At 37.6% G+C, this 27,797-nt stretch overlaps 1 protein-coding gene across 3 annotated transcripts in view; it reads right to left on the reverse strand.

The window, feature by feature from the left end:
• The window catches only part of col1a1b (collagen, type I, alpha 1b), a 94,402-nt gene that overhangs the window by 3,563 nt on the left and 63,042 nt on the right, over positions 1–27,797 (reverse strand). For 2 of the 3 annotated variants that reach the window (XM_067429226.1, XM_067429229.1), the window contains 46 exons: positions 21,018–21,206; positions 20,438–20,472; positions 20,228–20,254; positions 19,689–19,784; positions 19,089–19,154; positions 18,711–18,755; positions 18,488–18,541; positions 18,286–18,339; positions 18,103–18,156; positions 17,894–17,947; positions 17,357–17,410; positions 17,189–17,233; positions 17,042–17,095; positions 16,666–16,710; positions 16,313–16,366; positions 15,725–15,823; positions 15,122–15,166; positions 14,900–14,998; positions 13,562–13,615; positions 13,369–13,476; positions 13,216–13,269; positions 12,282–12,380; positions 12,141–12,194; positions 11,906–12,004; positions 11,029–11,082; positions 10,825–10,878; positions 10,684–10,737; positions 10,514–10,567; positions 10,270–10,314; positions 9,117–9,215; positions 8,927–9,034; positions 8,385–8,492; positions 8,107–8,160; positions 6,688–6,741; positions 6,486–6,593; positions 6,346–6,399; positions 5,684–5,737; positions 5,178–5,339; positions 4,074–4,181; positions 3,703–3,810; positions 3,528–3,581; positions 2,529–2,636; positions 1,459–1,512; positions 1,261–1,368; positions 1,115–1,168; positions 58–165 (listed from right to left, as the gene is read on the reverse strand). In XM_067429226.1, coding sequence (XP_067285327.1) covers positions 58–165; positions 1,115–1,168; positions 1,261–1,368; positions 1,459–1,512; positions 2,529–2,636; positions 3,528–3,581; positions 3,703–3,810; positions 4,074–4,181; positions 5,178–5,339; positions 5,684–5,737; positions 6,346–6,399; positions 6,486–6,593; positions 6,688–6,741; positions 8,107–8,160; positions 8,385–8,492; positions 8,927–9,034; positions 9,117–9,215; positions 10,270–10,314; positions 10,514–10,567; positions 10,684–10,737; positions 10,825–10,878; positions 11,029–11,082; positions 11,906–12,004; positions 12,141–12,194; positions 12,282–12,380; positions 13,216–13,269; positions 13,369–13,476; positions 13,562–13,615; positions 14,900–14,998; positions 15,122–15,166; positions 15,725–15,823; positions 16,313–16,366; positions 16,666–16,710; positions 17,042–17,095; positions 17,189–17,233; positions 17,357–17,410; positions 17,894–17,947; positions 18,103–18,156; positions 18,286–18,339; positions 18,488–18,541; positions 18,711–18,755; positions 19,089–19,154; positions 19,689–19,784; positions 20,228–20,254; positions 20,438–20,472; positions 21,018–21,206 — 3,401 coding nt within the window. Of the gene's footprint in view, positions 1–57; positions 166–1,114; positions 1,169–1,260; positions 1,369–1,458; positions 1,513–2,528; positions 2,637–3,527; positions 3,582–3,702; positions 3,811–4,073; positions 4,182–5,177; positions 5,340–5,683; positions 5,738–6,345; positions 6,400–6,485; positions 6,594–6,687; positions 6,742–8,106; positions 8,161–8,384; positions 8,493–8,926; positions 9,035–9,116; positions 9,216–10,269; positions 10,315–10,513; positions 10,568–10,683; positions 10,738–10,824; positions 10,879–11,028; positions 11,083–11,905; positions 12,005–12,140; positions 12,195–12,281; positions 12,381–13,215; positions 13,270–13,368; positions 13,477–13,561; positions 13,616–14,899; positions 14,999–15,121; positions 15,167–15,724; positions 15,824–16,312; positions 16,367–16,665; positions 16,711–17,041; positions 17,096–17,188; positions 17,234–17,356; positions 17,411–17,893; positions 17,948–18,102; positions 18,157–18,285; positions 18,340–18,487; positions 18,542–18,710; positions 18,756–19,088; positions 19,155–19,688; positions 19,785–20,227; positions 20,255–20,437; positions 20,473–21,017; positions 21,207–22,300; positions 22,510–27,797 lie in introns of those variants that run through there. The other variant, XM_067429228.1, reaches the window with a different exon arrangement.

Below are 27,797 nucleotides of genomic sequence, written 5' to 3' on the forward strand. Positions count from 1 at the left end.
AATTAAAAGCTTGAAAGAGACAATTTAGCATTACAATTGTGTTGATTTGAGACTTACAGCAGGTCCCATTTCTCCAGAGCGACCACGGGGTCCAGGGGGTCCGACGGGTCCAGGCATGCCATTTATACCATCCTTGCCAGGAGATCCATTGGAACCAGCAGATCCCTGTGAGCAGATGGAAACCGTTTGGATTATTACAATATTTGCATGCAGAAGCTTGTCCTGTGATTTCTCATTTTCGAGCAATGTTTTCAGAACAAAACACTCCAAACTATCATACAGCTTCAGAAGACTTAATATTTAGTATTTTTGCAGCTTGACAACTGCTATTGTTGTATGGAAAAGAGCAGCATGGACATTTATTATTCCTGCAGTTTAAATTATTTCACACATTGCATCAATTGTATTTGACTGAAATGCTTCTAGTGAAATATTTTACCGTCTACTAATGTATAACTGTACTAGATAATGGGTTTTGTGATGGAATGACTTATGTATTTATGAATACTAGGATACTATTGTCCTAGTACTATACTATTGATGAAATTGGGTATAATGCACAACAGTGACTGTAATGTGTTTTTTAGTTATGGTAATGGAATATGTTGAGTTTTCATATTTGGAAAGGGTTGGGGGATTATTGATTTTTGCATTTTGGGCTTGTTTTTGTTGAACAGACCTGGCAAGCCTAATTTTGCCAAACATCCACTTTAGTCTTCCACAGAAAAAGTGAAGTCATGAGATTGTAACTACATGAGAGTGAATGAACGATGACCGAATGTAAAGTATTCCTTTAAATCATGTAGAATAAACTAAAGATGTTTTCTCCACTACAGTCAATGTCACTTTTGTCTTTAACATTCAGAAATATTGATTTAATGCACTGACACTATGAGATGAGAACCAAACTGGAACTGAATTGAGCTATATAATGACTCTTTCATTTTTTATCTGTTGAGCTTGGAAACTTGACTCGTTTAATGAATTTTCCTGTTTATTTCTCTGAGGGTACACTGAAACAAATGTGTATTTTATAATGCATTATAAAAGTAAATGTGATGACTATTATTTAAGTGAGGTCATATAAAATCATCATACGTGATGTGCTACTTACACGAGGTCCAGCAGGGCCAGAGGGTCCGGCAGGTCCTTGGTCACCAGGAGATCCCTAAAAACATTCAGAAAGCATCAAATATAAGGTTCAGTTTCCAGTCTAATCCACAATTTTCAGAGTGTAAATGTGACATTATGTTCACATACAGGAGGTCCAGGAACTCCAGCCATTCCAGAGAAGCCACGGTGTCCCTTCATGCCTCTATCTCCAGCCTCACCAGCCTCACCCTTGTCTCCGCGTGGACCAGCTGGACCCTGTAAGTAGAAAGATGAGAATGATCAGACTGGTGATGAATTACTAAAAAAGGACAAGTTGAATAACTGATACAAGTGAGAAATTCATACCAGGGAACCACGAGCACCAGCAGGACCGGCAGGACCAGCAGCACCAGCAGGACCCTGGAAAAAAGTGAGAGAGAGAGGAAAAAAGAACAATGTTGAACCTCCACAATCATAGCATGATATAATCCAACAAAATATATCAATGTCATATAAAAGTTTTGGACCCCACCACACCTGACCCTAACTCTACCCTTAAACTGACCCACACCACCACACCTGACCCTAACTTTACCCTTAAACTGACCCACACCACCACACCTGACCCTAACTCTACCCTTAAACTGACCCACACCACCACACCTGACCCTAACTCTACCCTTAAACTGACCCACACCACCACACCTGACCCTAACTTTACCCTTAAACTGACCCGCACCACCACACCTGACCCTAACTTTACCCTTAAACTGACCCACACCACCACACCTGTCCCTAACTCTACCCTTAAACTGACCCGCACCACCACACCTGACCCTAACTTTACCCTTAAACTGACCCACACCACCACACCTGACCCTAACTCTACCCTTAAACTGACCCACACCACCACACCTGACCCTAACTCTACCCTTAAACTGACCCACACCACCACACCTGACCCTAACTTTACCCTTAAACTGACCCGCACCACCACACCTGTCCCTAACTTTACCCTTAAACTGACCCACACCACCACACCTGTCCCTAACTCTACCCTTAAACTGACCCGCACCACCACACCTGACCCTAACTTTACCCTTAAACTGACCCACACCACCACACCTGACCCTAACTCTACCCATAAACTGACCCACACCACCACACCTGACCCTAACTCTACCCATAAACTGACCCACACCACCACACCTGACCCTAACTCTACCCATAAACTGACCCACACCACCACACCTGACCCTAACTCTACCCATAAACTGACCCACACCACCACACCTGACCCTAACTCTACCCTTAAACTGACCCACACCACCACACCTGTCCCTAACTTTACCCTTAAACTTACCCATACCCCATACACATTTTTAATAATAAAATGACAATTTTCATTCAAACAATTCTGCCATATGAAAACTTACAGCCTCTCCACGATCACCAGTCTTTCCAGATGGACCCATGGGGCCAGGGGCTCCAGGAGCACCGGGGGCGCCATGAGGACCAGGATTGCCAGACTCACCACGGTCTCCCTGCGGCAAACAGGGGAGTTTTAGAAAAGTGTTCTTTCAAACAGGAACCAACGATTACAAATGCATTTAATCTACAAATTATATGCATTCATTTATATCATAAGGGATAATAAACAAACCCAGATAGCATGACTGTAGGGCGACAATGACTATACAGTACCCTATAACCAGGGCTTGACATTAAATTAGAATGTTATTTATAATAAATAAACACTTTTAAATTGTAGTCTTTTAAAAAAACATTTGAAATAATAAACTACTGGTAAATGTTGCCAAAAATATACATTTTTCGATACATATCGAGAGTGAAACATTTGAAAAGCTTCCAATACTTATTTTCCGCAGAATAGACACACAATACCACCAGCACTAAATGTAGTTATTTTCTGCTGCTTATTGTGCTTATACAGTCAAAGACTCACAAAATAATGTAAAAATGTCAATGATATTTTAAGTGAATGTAAAGAGTTGCGAAAGAAAACACGTGTATAAGCGTAAATGGATCTGTGTCAGATCTTAAAGTGACAGCAACCTAACATACCAGCTGGTATTAAGATAATATAAAAAATATCTATATGGCGCTTTCCCCCATGGTATCAATGTCAGAATTCAGACATCGATACCATGGGGGTATTGATGTGAATATATATATATATATTTATATATATAAAAGTGAATATATATATATATATATATATATATATATATATATATATATATATATATATATATATATATATATATATATATATATATATATTAGGTGTCTAATAAATTTGACATCAAGTTTAGTCAATTTTATACATATATAATGTCATAATTTATTTTTATACAACTTTAGAATGCCTTGATTGGATAGGATGCCTAAGTAAAAAGTGGGATTACACTCACCTTTGGTCCAGGTGGACCATCACGGCCAGGAGCGCCATCATGTCCAGGATTACCCTGCAGAGATGAGCGACATCATGAAAATAACTCCATCACGGTGTACAGAATGGTGCCATTTTGTTATTGGACAGGACAAATGGTTTACCATAAGTCTTTAAAATCGATAAAGTTTGCTCACCTCACGTCCAGCCTCACCGGGAGATCCACCCAGTCCAGGAGGGCCCATCGGTCCAGGGGGTCCACGCTCACCAACAGGCCCAGAGGATCCCTGCTTTCCTGGCTCTCCCTGAGGTGATGGGTAGTTGAATGGATATTATGAAGGATGGCAACTAAAGCAAAAGTTTTCTGCAGTCAAACTGCATTCGCAAACCAGTTTAATAAAGTAAAATAGAATATTTCCATATGAGAAGTAGAAGTGGATGAACAATTTGCTGAAAGATTATGCAGACAAACATGTTTTTTTATTAACACACCAATGACTCAAGAATGACATTAAAGTTAACAGGGTAAATTTATGTTGACTATCTACAGTATTGTTTAAGTACTTACAGAAGGTCCAGGGAGACCGGAGAAACCTCTCTCTCCTCTCTGTCCAGGAAGACCAACAATACCACGGGATCCAATAACACCAGGAGGTCCAGATAAACCAGGAGGACCCTAAAGAACATGGGTTTAAAAGACTATACTCAATATTCAGTCATATCATCGATTTGACTGCAGTTACCCAAGAAAAGTTTAAAATAGAAACTTATTTTTCCTTATATGTACAGTAGTCTATATATATATGAATTGATACTGATCGAAATCTATAAATTTAACAAAGTTGCATTCAACAACAATCATTTATCAAGTGTATTTTGTCAGGTAATTAATTATACACATTTAACCAATATTTTAGATGTGTGAAACACTATTTGACTTAAATGGTATTAGAAATAATCTCAGAAATAATTTATATAAACAAAAAAGACTAAAATGTATTAACTAAAACTTGACTAAGATATACTGAGTTTTCTTTTGACTAAAACTAGACTAAAATGACAAGACTTTTAACTAAAACTTGACTAACTAAAAAAGATATGTGAATGACTAAATATGACTAAAACTAACAAGGACATTTAGAACAAGACTAAGAATGAGACTAAATTAAAAAAAGGTGACCAAATTAACACTAGACTGTACTAACACTATGGAATGAGAACAAAACCTAAATGGAAAATGACCATATTGTCTTCTGAAAATCTGTTTTAATTTGTTTCATTATTTATGGACTCCACAACATCAACACTGTTTTGAATTGAACCGAATCAACATTTAACCCAATTTAGAAGTTCATTTCAGAACTTTGATTAAATTTCTTGTATATTTTTACTGTGAAGCTGCTTTGATACAATCTGTATTCTATAAAGCGCTATACATGTGACTTGAAAGCAGAGCAAAATAAAGGTTCCTTTAAGCTCAGCATCACAGACTTACACTAAGTGATTTTTTTGTAGCTGTTGTGATGAAACTATAGCAGCTTTTCCACCGTAAGTCTGAACTGTGAGCTTGGTTTGATATGGCATGATTACAAACCGTTTTCTGAGTTAACAGTGAGAACGGTTTGGCCTGATGGTGGAAAAGCGTCTTATTGTTGAAACTATGATTACTTACAGCAGGACCTTCGGGACCAACGCTACCCCTCTCTCCGGAGGGTCCTGGGGGTCCAGCGGCACCGGCCTCTCCGGGGCGACCAGCAGGTCCCTTCTCACCACGGGCACCTCTTTGTCCTTCTTTACCGGCAGCACCAGTTGGGCCAGGGGGTCCAGCAACACCCTGAGAAGATGAAGAAGTGAAATTAAATGTTTTGAGGTCAGACTCTGGACTCTAGGGCTAAAGAGAAGCTTGTAAATACTGTATATCAAGTCAAGTATTTATTATTTCCAAAATATTTTGTCAGTTGAACCCCTTTTGCCGCAAAATATTCACTTCAAGAACACGTTAAAGCTAATATTTAAAAAAATGAATAACACATTTACATGTTGATGGTTCTCTGATGTCAGTAAATGGTCACATGAGATCATGTAATATTTAAATTTTATTATAACATTTGTAATTTTACATTTTACACCCCCAAACCCCAGGTTGGGAAACCTGTTGGGGAAAAAAACAATACTTACAGCAGGGCCGGGAGGTCCGACTCTACCAGCAGCACCAGGGAAACCAGTAGCACCCTATTAAAAACAAAGACACTCTGAAACACTGCAATATCATATCAGAGAATGTATATACACTGGCCACTAAACATTTATTGCTACATTTAAAAAAGTATGACTGTCAGTGTATTACACAACAAAATATCAAACCAATATTAGTTTCACAGAAAAGCATGTTAGAGGTTAAATGATGAACTATATATATTTGAAATATATATTTCATGCAAATAGAAGTTAAGCATTTTTTTGGCAGGGTGGGGGGTGGATATGCTTAATTGCTCAAATGTTTTGAGGTCTCTGAATAAATAGTCCAGAATATTAAACTAAAACTAAACTAAACCATAAATAAATGTTCACTGTTTTGTGTGGATGCAGCGTATGTTTTGCTAATTTTTTTGTATTTTATCTAATGACAATAAATATAAAAAATAAATTGTAATATATTTTAATATAAAAAATCTTACACTTATTTTATTTTGAGCTCCTTGCTTTAACCTGATGTATTAAAATAACTAAAAATGAGAAATTACATATACAGTATATACAACTATAATAGGATCTCAGTAATACTAAAATATCATGGCTTTGAATTGTGACTATAAATTACTGATAGCACTGAATCTTACAGGAGGTCCAGCACCACCGCGAGCACCCTTAGGTCCAGTAGCACCAGCAGGACCCTGTCAAGCACAACAACCGGTGAAAAGATTAATAAATAGGATATACATTTTTTTAAGTACAAAAGAAAAGTGATACCGTTAACTACCTGTGGGCCAGCGGCTCCAACGGGTCCACCAGGTCCAGGAGCTCCAGCATCTCCCTTGGGTCCGGTGTCACCAGTCGCTCCCTTAGAACCAGGCTGTCCGTTTGCACCCTGAATTCAGAACAGTGACATTTAAGCTCAGTGATTTTAAACACCATATGGTTAGAACTGATTGACATATGTGGGATAAGATTGTTATACTCACAGGAGGTCCAGCAAAACCAGCAGGTCCAGGGGCACCGACCTCACCACGCTCGCCCTGGGAAGATGCAAAAGTGCATCATTGACTTACAAGCTTGCATGTATGTTTTTGATGCATCATATTTGACAGGTGTCGAAATTAATCGTTTCTTCGATGCATCGCAACGCAGACGTGGACGATTTGGTATCGGTTCAGTAATAGACCATAGCCGGTTATAAATGTACAGATTCTTTTCTGACATCATTTGTCGTGTTCGTGCTTTGTCGCGGTAGCACATAATGGCAGAGAGAGGCGAGAGATGCGAGTGAGAGTAATTAAAATGCTCCAACTACTTTAAAAGCCTTCATCTTGGGCACATTTCGGCTTTATTGAACAACCTGGTAAGTCCAACCTGGAGCACACACGTGCTGTGTGTAAATCAACGTTATCTGATTTATCAAAACAATTTCATTTACACGTGGGCACATAAATGTGTCTCTGCAAAATGGATATAAATCCGATCTTCAATTCCCGCACTATATGCAGATTTACTGGAGTCACCGAAAACAACAGATATGATCAGCAATTTCTTGATCATCAGCTCATTTCAAATAACTCAACGAGTCTGGCAGATAACTTTCAAAGACTGCAATATGAGCGAGCGCGGACACAGCACAGATGAGATCGTTCAGTTTGTTTACTTTTAATGAAGACTATTGCATGTTGAGCACCTACGACTACGGTCTGATTTGTGGTAGTTTGTGCATGGGCTTAATGAAGAGTTACTCATCTGTGGATACGTGTGCTGTGGTAGCGCTGATATATCTGGCTATAACATGACATATAGCCCATAACACACTCTCATATGTTTTTTTTTTTTAGCATTGTTGGATGTGGTTTAACAACCAGATGTAATTTTTGTGACTGTAAGGCGGCCCAAATCACCTCTTAAAGTGGCTTTTAGTATTTCCTTTTGTGTATTTATTCTAAATGCTCCTGTTATCTTCTGTTCCTAGACTTGATTTTTGTTTGATGTTTGATACATTTGAGAAGCTTGTTTTCTTTGAGCAGGTCAAATTAAAGGTTCAGTTCATATAACTGAGTGCTTGTATTTATTAACAAAACTGTATACATAAAGATGCAGTGCATCTCCAATGCATCGCAATAACGAATTGAACCGAATTAAATGGCATGATGATCTAAAACCATCCAAACGTGAGACCCGTGTAGGTTCACACCCTTAATATTTGATACATCAGGCTTTTATGCCTCATATAGCATGATGGAGTGAGAATTTGGAGCTTAAACCCCAAAACAGAAGCAAAAATATGCAACTTGGTGAAGTTGACCAAAAAGTAAGATGAAACTCATGCAATTAAGCATTCTTTTTTGGTGTTTATGTCCATGTTTCATGAGGTTTTCGATAGCATTCTGATAACTTACAGGGGCACCACGAGGGCCAGTCAGTCCTGGAGGTCCAATAGCACCAGGCTCTCCCTAAAATACAACCACAAGAGGAGAAACACATACAAAGCTGCTTTACTGTAATTCTTTTAGTGACAACAGTAATTATTTCTGTAAGTGCTACAGAAAATTGATCAGTACTAAGGCAAAAACAAAAAAATTAAATTTCAAAACATGCAATTAGAAAAATTATTTGGCAGCTTTATGATGTAAATATTTCAATGCTAATAACTTATAATTGTTTCATAGCTCTTTACCTTCTCACCAGGAGCACCACTGGGTCCAGAAGATCCAATAGGGCCGGTCATACCACGCAGGCCATCCTTGCCAACAGCCCCATCAAGGCCTTTGGGACCAGCATCACCCTAAAGAGGAAGGACAACAGCAGGACATGACATCATCAACACTATGCTGTGCAGTTGCTGTCTGTATAATTTCGATTTGGTAACTACCCTTGTGAAAAAAAAGCATGCTTAATTGTATTTTATATGCACCTGTAGTGCACTTTAAATTTTAAATGCTGCACACTTAAGTACGCTTTTAAAAAAAAGAGCAAAATGTCACATTAAAAGTTTCACTTCAAAGTATTTTGTCATGCTTTAAAGAAGCACACTTATTTTGATGTATTTAACTAACATACTAAAAGCAAATGTAAAGTACTTGATTGTAATTTTAACTTTTGTGTGATATATTTACATATATCTTAAATGTTCTAAATCGCAATTTCATAAATTTTTTGCAATTGCATGTAAATACATGACGTTTAAATGCCAGTAGAAATCTGGATTATGACTCTTACTCTGTCTCCTCTGGCTCCAGGCATGCCTCCAGCACCGCGCTCTCCTGGCATTCCCTGCATCCCAGCGGGACCAACACCGCCAGGGGCTCCAGCGGCACCAGGCTCGCCCTATACACACACATCAAAGAGAGAATTAGATTTCTTCTCAAATAACATTATTCTGAGTCATCTCTGGAACTGGGAGTCTTACCTTAGCACCATCGTTACCGGGAGAACCAGGGGATCCACGAGGTCCGGTAGCTCCAGCAGGTCCATTTCCACCACGCTCACCAGGGAAACCTCTGTCACCCTGCGTCAAACATTTAGAAATATCATTCTGCTGCACTTCATCCCAGCTGACTAACAGAAACGCTATACTAGAGCAGCGAGGTAAGCGGGAAGAAGAAAAGCCACCTTATTCTTTTAGTTCTACAGCTTCTGTACATAAAAAAATATATAATAATATAATACAAAATGCATTTACTGAGGTTTATAAAACTATAACTAATCTCACATTTGCACATAAAAAATAACAGACCTTCAAATTAGTTAGAAAACTAATTTGTGTATATTTTATCAGCATAAGTGTTTCAATGGGAGTCTCAAGTTCAAGTTCAGGTTCAGGTTTAATTATAAAGCACTTTTAAAAAAGACCACAGGCCGACTTAAGTAATGCGGAGTTGCACACAAGAAAATCACCAATCATCGGACGTGTCAATCAAACATCAATTTAAAGAAATATTAATGTACAGTAATAATCATGAAATATTTTGAATTGGACTCGGGAATAAGTCCAAATGTTTGAGTCTGAGTCCAAGACAAGACCAAGACCTTTAAAATATACTGCACTGTTAATCTGTTTTAAATGAAGTGGTGCAACGCAACTCAGTATGAAATAAAACCTGGGTCAACAAATACTTTTTTAGCGGTAAACTTTGCTTCATTTAATCCTTATTGGTGCTTATACAGATCACAAGTGCCCAAAACATATTTTAGTTTTAAGATGGAAAATTGACAGGCTTGTGCTGCGGTTCTATGGTCGTTTCCCCCTGCAGGGGAAAATCTAAAATTAAAACTAAAAGATATATTCTTATAATTCTTTGTAGAAATTTGCTTCTCAAGTAAACTTATTTGTGTTTTAAGGATTTTAAGATATTTTAACTGAAAAACAATGATACTAAGATAATGATTATTATTAATTTTTTTGCAGTGTAACAATAATAGAAGTAATAGTGACAATAAGGTAGAAGTCATATTATTCTTATAGTTTAATAGGTGCAATGAAGCTTGGGTGAGTATTAAGGATTGATTGATTGAGATGAAGAATATCTGCAGGCTTTTTCTATTAAGAAAGAGATACTCACTCTTGGACCAGAAGGACCAGAAGGACCACTTTCACCCGGAGCGCCCTGTTGAAGAGTGAAAATAATAAATAACACTGAACAAAAAAACTGCACTCCTATACAACCAATATGTTTCTTATGTGATTGTGTTGGGTAAATAAAGAAGGGTAATTGTATACAACATGTTATTTTGTGTTTACAGTTATTACTGTAAGTTAATGTAATATAAAAAACAGTAAAATGACCATTAAGTGACCACACATACCTGATCGCCAGGTTTGCCACTCTCACCAGTGGCGCCCTGTGCACCTGGCAGACCCTGTAACAGAATAAACATGGATTGCTTAAGTTTCATAAACCAATCATAACTGGCTATTAATCTGAACAGTCTGACTAGTAGATGTATTTTCATATAACTAGGGTGTTCATGCATACCTGGAATCCAGGAGAACCAGCAGGTCCCTGTTCTCCTTTCTCTCCAGATGGTCCCTATGAGATCACAGACCAAGTTAGAGCAGGAACAGAAAGAGTTTTTTTTTTTATGATATCAACTTTAAGAGGTTCAAGCACACATACAGCAGGTCCAGGAGCACCAGGAGCACCAATATCACCATCTTTGCCAGGAGCGCCCTAGAAAAATACACAGAAACAAACACTGCATCATAATACACCTGCTCAGACATGATTCAAGCAACTGTTTTTCTATGAGTTTACCAAAGTGACTTGACTAAGTGTTTAAAGCAAAGAATAAAGCTCAAATCAGTGTGATTCAGTCCGTACCAAAGCACCAGGGGGTCCAGCAACACCTCTCTCACCAGCCTTGCCAGCCTCACCCTAGGAGGATGAAAAAACAATTAATTAAAAATGTAATTAAGGAGTTGTGAATCTGATATTCATAAAGGAATCTTTTTATTTGACGAGAGATTAAGAAATAAACCCTGTAAACCTGACATATCAAATAATATTCTGAAATGGAACAGTTTATTAAATACAGTTTGCATGTGTGCTTTTGTTGAGAATTATATTTATACATCAGGCTTTTATGGCTCATATAGTATGGTATAATGAGAACATGAAGTTAATACTCAAGGATCAAAAACAATAGATTTATTCAGATGCCTAAATTGAGCAAATATATGAAGTTTAGTGCAGTTGCTGATATTTATATGGTCAAAAAGTAAGATGAAATTCTGATCGCTTGTAATGTAAATCAATGAGATCTGTATAACAGTATATAACAGACTACTTACAGTAATATGTCTCAATATTTAAATGTTTGGTTTTATGATCAAAGCTCTGTAGCTTTAAAACATATAATGTAATGCAAAACAACGATGATTGATAAACCTTTCTCAAAAGCCTGATGGATAATAGTTGATACTCATATTTTAATACTCATAAGCTGCTTCAGTCCAGTAAATGCAATATTAAATATCTAGAAATATTAAAAAAGTCTAATCTATCAATCTGAAGATGGAAGGCATGTAGTAGATTGTTTTTCAGCAATGTTTTGATCATGCTGATAATTAGAGGCCTTGCATATCAGATATGATACAGTATGCTTTATAGGGTTAATGCGTTGTTTAGAGGAGGTTTGGTTTTGATCAAGTTAAAGCTATTTTAATATATAATTTATAGATTTGTTGCAGTAACTTACATCAGTTCCTTTGGGACCAGGGAATCCCATCACACCTGGTGGACCACGAGATCCAGCAGGTCCTGCGGGTCCGGGGCGGCCATCTTGTCCAGGTGCACCCTATAGGTTACAGAGGATCAAGCAAACATTACTTTACATAAAGGATTTAGTGTATCATATGAGTCTTTTTTGCATACAAACAAAATCATAGCAGATAATTATAAAATATATATATATATATATATATTCAGCTTACAGCAGGTCCAGCTTTGCCATCAGGCCCAGGGCTTCCAGGGGCACCAGTCATACCCTACAACAGGCATCGGATTAGGTAAAAATACAGACCATTTATACTACTAATATGCTTTTACATAACATTAAAGAGCCTATTTCTCACCTTAGATCCAGGCAATCCTGGCTCTCCTGGGCGACCAGACTCTCCAGTGGCTCCTTGAGCTCCCATTGGTCCATTAGCTCCACGCTCACCAGGGGCACCCTACAAATTAAAATGGCCACTTTTAGTATTTCAGCAACAGCAATCTTCTGCAGGACCCTGGACAGCTCCATCTCAATGTATAAACAGCATTACAGTGAGCAGCCAGGACCAGATTGAGTGCTGTGCTGTAATTTAATACAGTACACCTTTCAAAGACTTGACTTAAAAACTGCTAATGTTGGTATATGGGTTAAACTAAAGTACACTGAACTGAACTATGTAAACCTGTCCCATACTCTTATGCAATTCATGTCCTATTAAATAATAAATAATAGGAAATAAATAAATAAATAATATTTCTAACCTTAAATCAAAATTGGAATTAATTTTGAAACCCTTGGAATCATTAAGATTTATTACTGTTTTGAAAGAAGTCTCTTCTGCTCACCAAGGCTGCATTTATTTAATCAAAGATACAGTAAAACAATAATATGTTAAATATTATTACAATTTAAAATAACTATAACCATTTTTTATCTTACCCCATGGTTTCCACAAAAATATGAAGCAGCACAACTTTTTTTAACATTGATAATAATCATAAATATTTCTTGAGCATCAAATCATCAGATCAGAATGATTTCTGAAGGATCATGTGACACTGGAGTAATGATGATAAATTCAGCTTTGAGGACAGGAATAAACTACATTTTACCATATATTCTTTTAAATCGCAATAACATTTCACAATATTACTGTTTTTACAGGTTTTTTTTATCAAATAAATGCAGACTTGGTGAGTCCAAACGTTTGGCCGGTAGTGTAGAGCATATTTTAAGGTTTACTAAAGTAAAGCAAAAAATACGGCCTTGATTTGTGAGGTCAGCGATCTTACCCCGGGTCCAGGTGCTCCATCACTACCAGGCAGACCACGGTTGCCAGGGGCACCCTTTTGAAAGAAACAGACAAAAAGGGTGAGAAACAAACAAGCCAAAAAAAAAAAGCATGGCGGAATCGAAACGTCTTGGTTTTGTTAAGGTTAACCTACACGGGCTCCAGGGGGTCCGACAGGTCCTGCACCACCAGGCTCACCACGAGCTCCTCTCTTTCCTTCCTCACCAGAAGGTCCGGCGAGACCTTGGGGTCCAACTGGGCCCTAGGACAGAGAATAGCAATTATTACTATTACAGCAGAGGTTTCTGTAAATATTAGGGAGTTATCTATGCGTCAAAGAAACTTACAGGTTCTCCCTTAGGGCCGGCTTCTCCCTTAGCTCCTTGGAGACCTGGATCACCCTGGAGTCAGAACACAAGACGTAAGATATTTGATCTCAGAACATAATGCTTTTATCCGTCAGACTTTTCTGTATCAAAAGCAACTTAATGTACATTTATATGAAAGGAAAGAGGTGTGCCTAGCTCAAGTGTTATTTTTGATTTACTACTACATCTAATAGCTGCAATACATCACACAATATATTTATTTATGCTAGTAGTAAAGAGGAAAAGATGATCAGTTCATGTGCTGCTTAAACTGAGATGGCTGAAGTGATCCGTCACAGCACATTAAAGAGTGGGAAAAAAGCAAGCGGCAACCCCCCGCGATCTCTCTTGAAGCCACTACGGAAGTAATGTAAACTGCAATTCCTCAACTGGCCACTAGAGGCAGGCTCCAGAAGGAGCAGAATCTCATTGAGCCCCATGTTAAAATTCTCAACTTAAAGCAGAAAAAAAAACAAGTTTACAGCCTGGTACAAATTGTGGTTTTGGCCTAAAAGGCCATTGAGTTTATAACTCATCGTGTATAACACCGCGTATGTTATATAAAGTCTTAAAGTTCTGCATAATTAAGGGCGTGGTTACAGGTGGATAGCCATTTATCTGCCGTCTATAGTCATTGCGTCACATAAGCTCCGCCCACATCCCGCCTTTTTGCCCATTTTCTGTTATCCGGGAGTGACGCGCGATGACTCGCACGCAAGATGGCGACGCCCAGCTCGCCCCTACTTTAAGCTTCAGAACGGCTTATCAGAATCCTATGGGTGACGTCACAGACACTACGTCCATATTTTTTTTACAGTCTATGGAAAAAAGGTATTTATTGTTTAAGTTTAATGATTAAACTGACAAAATTTGAAAGTTGAGACTTTGATTCATAACAAAAGTAATTAAGCACATTGTGATTTATAGGATGGAAGGTGACAAATAATGTTTTGTTCACCCATCAACTGAACGGGATTTAAGATTCGATACCGTTGCATCAAAATGAGAGTCGATTAAAATCGGGAAATCTATATTTTAAACACATCCCAATAAAATAAAGGATTTTAATCCCTTCATGAAACTACTTTCATTTCTGACTGCCAAAAATCTAAAGACTGGCTCTGATTTTTGGAAAATAGCATCTACTGATCAGACTACAAGTCGGAGCAAAAATCTGTGCAAAATTTGTGTACTGTATCCAGCAATAAGTCACAACGCCTGCAATCTCAGTTTAAATCTGAAGACTGAACATATCCTGAAAACACTGAAACATGACAACCCTTCTCATGCAAGCTTAATAAAATGCAGTATACATACATTGTTTCCCTTGGGGCCGGGAGCACCAGATGGGCCAGGGGGTCCAGCAGGTCCACGGGAACCTGGGAAACCAGGAGCGCCAGCAATACCAGCAGCGCCCTATAAAACAGCATTACAAATTATTCAAATCAAAGTCTGTCTAGATTACAACCGGCCAGTATTGCCATACATAAAAGATAAAGATAGATTGGTGTGGAATAATATAGATATATAAATACTTACAGGAGATCCTTTGGCACCTGGAGCACCATCAGAACCAGGGGTTCCCTGTGCAGAGAGAAGAAAAAGCCCAGAGTTAAAGCTTATCATATTCATCTTATTCTTCACATCTCCAACAATTTAATTTATTTAAGCTGATTGAATTATACTCCAATCACACAATTTTTTGCATTTTTCATACATTTCATACAAGATGATATTTATGCATTGATATCTTAATCTTACGGAGCCCCTAAAGGGACATGGTGATGGAAAAAATATGAAAATATATTTCAATGGTTTTTTGTATTATTTTATTTGTACAAGCGTTTTTTTGTTTAACGCTTTTCACAATGCACAGTGTTTTAAAGCAGAACTTTATTATTAATTATTTTAATATTAAATGTTATATCTTCATGCCTTATTTAGCAGATAATATACTTTACATAGCTATAATGAATGAATATGAATATGAATATACAACTTTTCTAATTACAACTGCAATTTAAACTGTTATTCTGTTGCTGCTATGCAAGCACATGCATTTCCTTTTGAAAAGTAGTTGTTTCCAATTCTAGCAAATATACAGTTGTGTAAGAGATGGAGTTTTGTGATGTAAATACTCACAGCAGGACCGGCGGCACCAGCGGGTCCAGGGTTACCGGGCTCACCACGGGCTCCCTGAGGGCCTTCTGAACCACGGCCTCCAGAAGGGCCAGTCTCTCCCTACAGAAGCGGGGGGAAAAACAGTGAATTGTAAGTTTATTTACAGGAGGGTGAGTCCCACTGATATTTACAGTTATGCATTTAGTATGCACTTTAATCCAAATAATATTTGATTGGTATCAATTAAATGTTGACAGAATATAATTGGAAGCACTGAGGCAGTTGTACTTTTAAAAAATGTTATGAACTGGGTTTGGTTTAGGTTTAGTTGCATATATTTATGCATTACATATTATTACTATGGGTAATGGGTAAGTTTAGGGATACGATTAGTGGTATGGGTAGGTTTAAGGGTTAAGGGAAGGTCAACAGTGTATTTATGGATGTGACTCCAGAAATGAATCACAGATGTAATTACATGCAGGTATTTTTATGTAAAAACATGTATTCACACAATAAGGGCATTGTATCAAACCATTCACTTAAATGTTAGTACACAGAAGACACTTATAACAATAAAGTGGCTCCATCATTTGTAGTGTCCCATACCTTAGCACCAGCACCACCAGGGAAACCAGGAGCACCAGCAGGGCCAGTGGGTCCCTAAAGGAGCAGAAAAATAATAATTAGAGATAATACATAAAAATGATTAATACGACTACTCTTGCCTTGATTACTGTAGTAGGTGTAACAATATGTTGTAGAACAAGTAAATGTATTATTAACATCAGGATTCATCGAAACATTCCTCCAAATAAACTGCTTCCTTTTCACATCTTAAAATGTGTACTATGAACACTAAATTGTACTTAGTATCAGTAAAGATCTTATCAGATCTTATCAATAGATTTGTATAGTAAATAACTGCTGTATTACCAGAATATTAGTCTTAAGAGACTTACGGGAGGTCCGGCAGCTCCAGTGTTGCCATCATTACCACGGGCACCCTGCAGAAAACAAAGAAAAGATTACAATCGTCCATCTTTATCAACCAATAATGACACTGAATGACGGCTTTGAACCCTGCCTGAAGAGTTTGCCTTTGAACAAGGCAATGATTTAATCAGTTTTTAATCAGAAGACAATTATAAATGATTGCTCATGGTGAATCAATAAGAGTTGAGCTGCATTGTATAAGCTGAACGGTATATTAGATATTACAGTAAAAAAATTGGTGAGGTGAAAATGTAAATGTAATAATGAAGGATGAAGAAGGTTTTTTTTTTTTTTTTTTTTTTTAACTCCACAGAGGAAATAATGCACGGATGTGACACTTACAGAAGGGCCAGGGGGACCAGGGCGACCTCTCTCACCGGGCAAACCACGAGCACCCTGAAAGAAGCAGACGGAAGAGGAAACGTGAGAAGAACGGCATCATTTCGAAGAGCTTTTCGTGGACTTTGAATACCATCTAGAATCACTCACCATGACTCCAGGAGTACCGTTCTCACCAGGGGAACCAGCCTCTCCCTGTCATCAGAGAGGAGACACAATCAACAGAGAACCAACACTACATCGGTACATCTGTAAAGTCTCACACCAAACGAGTATGAGAGAACATGCAAGAGCATACAAATGAAAGAAAATACGAACCTTGGGTCCAGCAATGCCAGCGTCTCCCTTAGCTCCATCTAGACCAGGGAAACCCTGTAAGAGGCAACAGAAAACTTTACATTACTAATGAATATATAAATATTCAGTATTGCATGCAAAAGTGAAAAACACATATGGTGGCCAATACTAATGAATAAGCAGATAAAAACATGTAATTTGTAATTAAATGTGTGCATATATCTATCTATTTTCTATATATCTATATGGCACACTTCAGTTTAGGGTCCAATTCTTCAATCAATTTTTGCTTTTTATGCCTCAATAAACTCAGAATTACTCCTTATTAATAGTTAGTAAGTAGTTATTAAGTTTAGCTTTTGGGTGATTAAGGGATGTAGAATATGATAATGCAGAATAAGGCATTAATATGTGCTTTATACATAATAAAAATCAGCCAATATCCTAGTAATATGCACGCTAATAGGCCATAGTTAAGAGTGAGAATTGGACAGTAAAATAAAGTGTTATATATATATATACATACATATAAATAAATAAAGGTAGGGTCATACTCACTCTGTGTCCCTTGATGCCGGGGAGTCCAGGGGTTCCTGGGAATCCACGAGCACCCTGTGAAATAAGCAAGAGAACATAATCATGATGAAAGTTTGAACCTCTTTCCACCCTATTTGACTGCTCAGGAACAATGAGTACTTTTTAATTTGACTATGTCTGAAATATGGCAGTAATTTGTGTGTATCAGTGAGGAGAGCGTGTGTAAGCACCTGAGGCCCAGCGGCTCCACGCTCACCAGGACGTCCTGCTTTGCCAGCTTCACCCTGAGGAAGAGCAGAAGAGAGATGAGAAGAGACTCAAAAGGCCTGTGCTGTATGATTTGAGTTAGGTTCGTCTGACGGTCTGACTCAGAGGCGTTTGGAGTGGAAGCAGTGAGGAAAAAGAAGACTCACATCCTCTCCATTCTTTCCAGGAGGACCGGGAGAACCGCGAGAACCCATTGGACCCTGCAGGCAACAAGAGCAGAAAAATAATGTTCACAAGCTGCCGGGAAAACATGTATGTTTTGTCAAATTTGAAGAGAGCTAAGTAGTAGAATTTTTCCCACACTGTCTTCACAGTAAAACTTTAAAATTCAGAAGCAAAGAAACTCACAGGAGCACCAGGCTCTCCAGGCTCACCCGGGGGGCCGGTGAATCCCTGAGGGCCCTGTGAAAAACACAAATGATTATCAGAAGGGATGGATAATGCCACATGAGGTTTATTGACAATAATCAGGACTTCAATGCTAGAACTATGAAAGAAAAACAGACTAGCTGATTTATTTGTTCTAACCAAACAACAACATTTTGTAGTAAAACACTAGAGAAAGACTTACAGGTGAACCTGCAGATCCAGGGGGGCCACGAGCACCCATGGGGCCCTATGAGAGAGAAAACAAAGTGTTAAATAGAGATTTAAAAGTATAAAGCATTACTTATATTCTATATCATGTACGTTTTTGTAGGTCAGAAGGCAGTGCAAATGGAGTGCTTTGAAAGCAGAACTCTATAAAGCGGGGTGGCCACTTACAGATATAACGCCAAATGTGAGTTATGATAAATGAGATGTACACAAAAGTGCTGAATATCACTGTGTAAAAGTGAGAGGTCACTGAGAGCAGATTACAAATGATCTGTTTTGTTTTACAAATTAAGTTCTGTCTATTCTGTGTGAGATCATGAAGGAAAGAGTTGTAAAAGTGAAGCTGACGTACTGGTGCTCCGGGAAGAGCCTGGCCGCTTGATTTCTCACTGCCATAAGCCATCTGGGAAAGGAAAGACTGTAGGGAAGAAAGAAAATGAATGAGTGAGGGTTCGCTGAGTAGAGCTTCAATTGTTTCATTGTGTAAGTTTAAGATTTGTGCTCCTGTGAGCATCTTTTACTACTGCACTAGTCTTTTTAATGTCAGAATATTAGCTAATATGCTGTGTAAATGCTATATAAATCCCCTGACACGTCACACATTCCTCATGTATGTCAAAGTGTTAAAACGCAACTATTTTGCTTTAATAGAGTGCATCATATGCTTTCATTCCTGTCGACCCAGAATCCTTAATAGTGAGAATGATGGGAGCTGTTCACATAGTTGGTACTGAACTACAGAAGCTTCATGCTATTACATGCATTCATTTCTTTATTATTTTTGAATGCCAAAGGAAATAATCGGGGAGCAGAACGCAACATGAAGATCACTACAAGAGTTGTGTTTTTGAATACGGGCCGACACGAAAAACTCTCTCAAGCTTAGTCATGTCGATCCTGACGCAGCCGAAGCAGAGACACGCTTTTACAATCTCAAAATTGGGTTGCTTACTCCGCCGCCGAGGCCAGGGGTTCCAGGAGGACCAGGAGGTCCAGGGAGTCCGTTCTCTCCGGGAATGCCATCTCTGCCAGGAGGCCCTGGAGGACCCTGGGAAAAAAACAGAGGAGATCCATGAGCGGCAAACCATCGGAACAATGTGACGTGTTACACGTGATCATCCATTTAATCCTTTTCTCTACAGATGCCTCAATTCTTTTGACAAAAACACTTCATAATGCATATAAAATATTATATAAAAACTTAAAAGGTAATGAGAAACACCATGTTTATCAAACAAACTGTCAAGTAATAGAGGTCAAAGGTCAGCAGGACAAGCAGAGGTCAGCAGGTTAAAAGCCTCAAATGCCCCATAAATAACCACAATTCTTTTCATTCGCAGACATCCAGATCAATTCCAACTTTTTGTCTCATACAGTGCCATTGGTCTTTTTTTAGTTGTACTAGTCTAACCCAGATGGTTCAAACTATAAAATATAATATAAACGCATTATTATAATGATAATGTGTTTAAAAACAAATATTCCACTCACCGGGTCTCCGCTTGGACCGACAGGACCCTAAAAATGGAAAAATTAGAAAAGGTTAAGACACTTTATATTGGTGTATGCAGCAAATGTAATTTAAAGACTGTACATTGTGCTTTTATACATGGTGTGAAACAGAATTCATTATTAATTCATATATTCTTTTTGTAATAAATGAGGTGCATGATGAAAAAATCCAAATAAATAACTACTCACGGGAAGAACAAATGGAGGCTCAGTACCTGGAATCACTATGGAATAAAATATAAAAATATTTCACAACTGTGCCACCTTAAATCAGCTCAAGTAAAGATATGTAGATATATAAGTTAAGGATTTATCCAGAAACTCAAAAATATGGAGATACTTCCAATAATAATATAAACAAACAGTATTACTTCCTTTGACGCTTAAGAGATTGGTAGTTAATGTACATTCAAATAGTTACAAAAGTCATTCAAATTGATGCATATTTGAATGCACAGGAACAACTGATATGCAATGCATCATGTAGGCCTAGGCTACTGTTCAGAGATAATGTTCACGACAGCACAAAAAAGCATAATTAGCCAAAAAGGCTATAAAAACTATAAGCAGAAACATCCTTAATCCCTCAGTCCCTTGTAAAAGCATCAGTGGTGAGAGACAATCCAGTGATGTGTTTGCACTCCACAGGTCTCCGACATGATGACAGGCCAATGAAAGATATTTCCCAGAGCAAGAGCATGCGGTTAAGTGTTTGCACACTTGAGGGCGACAGAGGTGCGTGTGACTGGGGCAAAGGTGGCGAGTGTACCGTCGGGGCAGATGGGGCAGCATTCTCCGTCGGGAATCTCTGGATCGGCACATTCGGATGTATCCTCGCAGATCACCTCGTCGCACATGATGGTCCCGCTGTCGCAGACGCAGATTTGGCAGGGCTCAGGTTTCCATACATCCTTGTCGTTGTAATTCTGACCGTCCAATGTACAGCTACCGAATGAGCCTGTAAGGACAACAGCCGTGAATTAGCACATCACATTCACAATCTCATTCGTATTTCAGCAAACTACGGTGGAAATGATTCGCGGGGCCACAACCATTTCGACATTTTATTTTAAAAGATTAAGCTAAACTGGCTTCCCTCGAAATCAAAGTGACTTAAACTTCAATTTAAATGTTTTCTGGTTCAAATAAAAGAAAACACACACTTCCTTGTTACTTTCAATAGGATAAATATGGCATTTATTAGCAAACTTAACAGTGATGAAGATCATAACCCATTATGGCCAAGTGCACAGAGCTAGTGTGACGCCATATTTATTATTTACTATTATTATTTTAAAAATGGAAGTAAATGAAGTTAAATGGCCTAATGGGGCGTGGTGTACAACGATGGATCCCCCCCCCCCCCGCGTTTCAAACACATGCAGTATTCAAATCCACCGCTTGGTGGCGCCAAAGTCTTGGAAAACCACCGTCACGCCCCGACCATTCGCAAATGATGAAGAGAAAACCAGAGGTTTTTCTCAATCCAATAAAACGCTTATTTGTCATTCTAAAACGCTGAATTGTGTTTCTACTATTACACTTTAGCTGCGGTGTTGGCTAAAACGGTCAAAACGTACATTTCACGAGTGACGGGTCCAGCTATTCTAGTGTATAATCCAGTAGATAAGCGGTTATATCCCGTTATCGAACGATAAAAAGTATGACAGAATACAAACAGGCGTAAGAATGATAGGATGCATGACATTAAATGCACTTTCGACTCGTTCTCTCCCTCTCTCATCCGTGTCGCGTTTTCCCTTCAGCGCATCCTTCGCTCGAGGACATCACAGCGCGCGCTGAACATGTAACTGCACGCGCGCAGCAAACAAGCGCTCGAGGAAACACAATTCCGCGTGCATCAGCAAGATGGGAAAAATTACAATTTCTAGAAGATAAAAATGTTGATGAGAATAAAAAGTTTTTTTCCCTCCTCAAGAAGACATTCCCAAGAAGTTTTAGAGTGCAGCTGAAAATCCCCCTCTTGAGAGTTCTCCAATCTCTTCTGTCAAGCATCTTTGCAAAAGCAGGAGTGAAAAATCATATACTCACTATCATCCTCTCCTTGTCCTCTCACCACAAGGACCGCTGCGGCGAGCAGCAGCCCTAACCGGATATCCACAAAGCTGAACATGTCTAAATATTAGACATGTAGACTCTTTGAGGCAAGGGGAATCCTGTTTTGTCCTCAATCATAAACGTAGGGTCCGGTCTGTGTAACTCCAATCCAGACCCTAGCAGAAACTCCCTACTGCCTAAACAAATGTTTGACCCTGGCTTTTATATGCCAAACTTTTGGGGAGGTGCTGAGTGCGCTAGATATCTGCTACATGTTCAAGTCAAAGCGAGTCCCTCCTTCAGCCAAGACTAAGGGCCGCCTTAAAACATGTCAAACTATTCCAAGTCCTCATTACAACGTGGACATTTTGAAACATGGAGAGGGATTCTGGATATATATATCGTGCTGAGAAATGATAACGGAATCGAGTATGAAATCCTGTGAATCTTGGGAGATGGGAGATGTTCAGCTGTTTCGTATCGACTTGGAAAAGTTGGATTTACTGGATGTGATCATTTCATGTTTAAGCATTTAGTTGCAAATGAGGATCATATCCTGTAGTTTCTTTATATGATGGTGAATTGAGTTATTGCAGTGAGCTTTGAGGAACATTTTTGATGCAGCGGAGGATTCACTGTTTAAAAAAAAGTTGCTGCCTTAAATTTTTAAGTAAAGTCAACTTGGATGTTTGTCATTTCAACTTAAATTACATTAAACTGACTTAAAAATTAGTTCAATCTTGTATAACATGTAAAGAAACCTTGTATACAGTGAAAATTGCTTAACTTATTTCAACAATGTAAAAACATGTTTTTGACATTGATTGGATTTTTTTTTTTTTTACAGTTTTGGGACTGAATGAAGGATTAAGAAGTAGGGTTTACTGCTTTCTAAAGGGTAAAAAAAAAAAAAAAAAATGTATCGTCATTTACTCGCCCTTTAGTCATTCCAAACATGTCTGACTTTTTCTTCTGTAAAACACAAAAGATGATGATGGTTGGTGTGATTTTTGTGTTCACACAATGAAAGTCAACTTGTTTTTTAGTACAACGTGTGTCACAGATAAAAAGAAAGTCATTAAATGAGTAAATAAGAACACGTTTGGGTGAACTATCTCTTAAACATGGCCGTGTAGGCCCAGCGGATTAGTTGGGCTTTTAAGTTTGTGAACTAAAGTTGAATAAAAACTATGAACATATTACAAATATAACAGAATTCACCTACTAACAAAAGTGCATCACTGATATTAAAATATGATGATGCCAGATACACAAACACCGCATCTAGTGCCACACATGAGATGTGAAATTAATAGACAACGATATGAATTTTTGTGCAAATGTCCATTGCATGTCTGAACATATAAGCAAAGCGGTGAGCCGTTAGCTTTTACATGTGCAACATGTTAAGAGAGAACACAGAGACAAACAGAAAGAGAGAGAGAGAGAAGAACATCTGGCATTATATCAAACCATGCTCATTGCTCTGTGGACACGTTGCAACTTCAAGAGCCATGGCCCTGTCTGACCTGCTTTTCTCACAACTTTACATTAATGCAATAGGAATGCTGTGAGATGGTGCTGGACTTGCGATCGCTCATATTTGATTTGTTCCAAATGTAAAGTGCAATTCAAATAAAATGTATTATTATTATTTATTATATTATTTTACTACTACATATAATTGTACTATTGAGTTAAAACCAGTTTCTTTCAGAATGCATGGGCAAAATAAAAGAGCATTTCTCTGCATTGTATTAAATTATTAAATGCAAATGCCTGGGAATTGTCTTCAAATCCCCAGGATGTTAGATTGGCTCACTCTTGTGTCATCTTTGATTGTGTGGCGGGATATAGCGGAGATGGATCCGCTCACAGGAAAACCATATGCTGAATTTGATGCTGGTTTTATAGACTCAGGCAGAAATCTGAAACCCTAGTTACATGCCTTATCAAAGCTGAAATTAAAACCCTTTTTTGTGTGTGACCACCAGTCCAAAACAGAAACAGACATGTTATTGAATGCACCAATAAAAATGTTCTTTTAGCAGCTTCCAAAAATCATCTCAATTTTCCAAGTATATGTATTTATTTGTTTCCGATTCTACTTTTTCTCCCCAAACTGCCAAATTGTTAAATATCAACATTCCAAATGGGTCCTTGATTATGATTACACTTCTTTAACTTTAGTGAGTGTGTAATGTTCCTGTTTGAGCACAAACAACATCAAAGTTACGACGCTCAAAGGTCGAAGCAAAGGGAAATATTTTATTTTACAGAAATCTCTTTTAAAGGACTACAACAAATGGCTGATAGGGACTACAACAAACTTTTTCATGGGTTGGTGACATCACTAACCCTAACATTTGCATAACCCCGCCCCCGGGAACATGTGGAGAAGAGGAAGAGTTGCTGTAGTCGAGCACATTTGAGTTACTCAAGCTGTTGTCCGTCTTTCACATTTATTGATACAGTACAAACACAAATGCAATAGAATGTCATAAATCAAGATGACAAGCTAAGTTATAACTGTAACTAAACTAAACTATCCCTGTTCTCTCTTCATCATCATCAGATATTCTCTGGCAACAGTTCCCACATCAGCGGTTTATAGATTATGACAGAATATGCTTATCGATAACTTGAAGATTGTTTACTCAGAAACTTGTTATAGAAGATTGTTATCCCTTCAGAAACATCCTGTCTCATTCTACATGTCGTCACTTCTTCTTGAGTCTCTCCATCATTGTCAGACTCCGGTTTGAACATAAAAGGCTGAACAGTTTCTGTGTGTGTGCGTGAGGTATTCAGAGCTGCTAACACAAGCTCTTGAAGCGCCGCCCTCTTCGTGAAAGTGGGCAGGGATTAGCAGCTCATTTGCATTTAAAGGAACACAAAAACTGTGTTTTTGCTCACCCTCAAAAAGTGACAATTATAAATGCTATAAATATGATCTGTGGGGTATTTTGAACTAAAAACTTCACATATGCACTCTGAAGACATCAGTGACTTACTTTACATCTTGTTAAAAAAGTGGCATAATAGGACACCTTTAAATTATACATTCTCAGAAAAAAGGTCACTGGGGCAGCTACGCCTTTACAAAGCTACACTTATATCTAAAGAGTACAGATCAGTACCAAAAATGGTACAGATTATTTTAATTAATTAATTGATTATTTCATTATTTCATATTGCTTAAAAGACTGTAAATTGGAAGATTATGGTCCCTTTTTAAGTATCTTATAGCTACTAGCTACTATACTAATGTGATAACCTACAAGTGTCTCATATGAGTGTTAGTCTCTTGTTAGTTTGAGAAGGTTATTAAACTATTATTTAAGTTATTGCAAATGACAAACATCTCAAATCTCTAATGTAGGCAGTAGACAGCAAGTGAGCGTGTTAGGTTGAGATGCATTTGTTCTTCGGGAACTATATTCTTTTGGGAAACTCCGTTCCATCACTGTTGGTACCTTTCCCTCCAAACAGTGTAATATATCCTAGCCAAGAATATGAGAGAAAATATTATCATATAAAATAATCATAAAACACTACACATGACCATCTAAAATGGCTCACATTTACTCTATCAATCAAAAGGTTTTGAAAGAATTATTTCTGCTCACAAAGGCTGTATTTATTTGATTAAAAATACAGTAAAAACTATTATGTATTATGTAATACTATTACAATTTAAAATGTTCTTTTTGATTGTAATATATGTTAAAATATTGTTATATATGTTAAAAAGCTGAATTTTCAGCATCATTACTCCAGTCTTCAGTGTCACATGATCCTTCAGAAATCATTCTGATATGGTGATTTACTGTTCAACAAACATTTATGATTATTATCAAATTTGGAAACAGTTCAAAGCTTCATATTTTTGTGAAAATCATGATGCATAATTTTCAGGATTTTTAAATGAATAGACAGCATTTTTTTTAAATAACATTATACTTTCCTGTCATTTTTGATAAATGTAATGCCTCTGCTGAATAAAAGTATTCACGTCAAAGTAATGATGTTCAGTACAAATTATTTTATTAGCATGATAAATATAATATAATAGTCACACTTTAGTTCAGGGTCCAATTCTCACAATAGCTAACTATTAACACGACTTTTGCCTCAATAAACTCCTATAGTTATTAATAGTTAGTAAGGTAGTTGTTAAGTTTAGGTATTGGGTGATTATGGGATGTAGAATATGATCATGCAGAATAAAGCATTAATATGTGCTTTATAATTACTAATAAACAGCCAATATATTATTAACATGCATGCTAATAAACAACTAGTTAAGAGTGAGAATTGGACAGTAAAATAAAGTGTTGCCAATTATAATATATTGTGGTTCCTCTTTACAGTCTTGAATATAAATCCACTGACAATGTCAAATGCATATTGGCAGACAACAAAGACAAAGTACAATGTTTCCTGTCATCTTTACTTTTATTTAACTTTTTAACTTTTAATGAGGTTGTCATTGTGAAAGTTATATTCATTCAATAGCATTACAACAGTAATACACTCTTTTATTAACAAATGTGGTATGAGAGCCTTTTTTTCAGTAATATTGCCTTTTTTATCAGACACCAGGCTGACGTTATTATTTATTATTATTATTATTAACTTCATTCCAGGTTAAATTGGTCCATCACCATGCAGCAACACACAATCACTTGTTCACCTTCAAAATGTATGTACTTTCTAGATAGTGAGAACCTTTTCCTATTGAAAGATGTGAAAGACAGACAGTGCAGATTGGGGCAGGGCGAGGTTTAAATAGAAGTGGTAATTTTCTGTGCTTTTGTTTTACAGGAGTTGCAGTAATATGTGCCTCTGTGGCGAGTGTCTGGCAGAGATCAGACCGGTGGTTGGGATGGACATTTATACAAGGCCTGCACAGTTAGATAGTCTTTTCTGAACCATTACTTTAAGGCTACTGTACAGTATGAATAACAAAATCACACGTCACCTTCCTTGAGCTTTTCCACCATTAATGAAGCTGCATTTCCTCTTCAATGCCACCTCACAAACTACCAGACACCAAGCCACTCAAACGCTCATCACATAAAGCCAACACACAGTTTTAGATCAAATTTAAGTGAGGATACAAACAAGGAAACAGCTACAATATACAAACAACTACACCAGACAAATAGGCAGTGGAATTCAAAACACTGAAACAAACATTTATATGTCTCAGATTGAACTAGACTCATGTCAGTCTTTATAAAGTCATATAAGCACTGCGGTTCACTAGAGCAGAACTTAAGACAAGAAGTAATCAAAATGCTGATAACTGTCAGCAAATTAGCGTAAAAAGAGAGAAATTGAAAGAAAATTGTGATAGCTTCTTATTATATAGTTTCAAATAGGGATGCAGCGATATGAAAAACTTGGCCGTTACAATAAGCGATAATTCTTTAGTTAGATTGTCTAATAAATCTAAATCCAAATTTGTACTTAATTTTTGAGAGCC

Source organism: Pseudorasbora parva, chromosome 21 (assembly GCF_024679245.1).
Source record: "Pseudorasbora parva isolate DD20220531a chromosome 21, ASM2467924v1, whole genome shotgun sequence".
Lineage (NCBI taxonomy): Eukaryota > Metazoa > Chordata > Actinopteri > Cypriniformes > Gobionidae > Pseudorasbora > Pseudorasbora parva.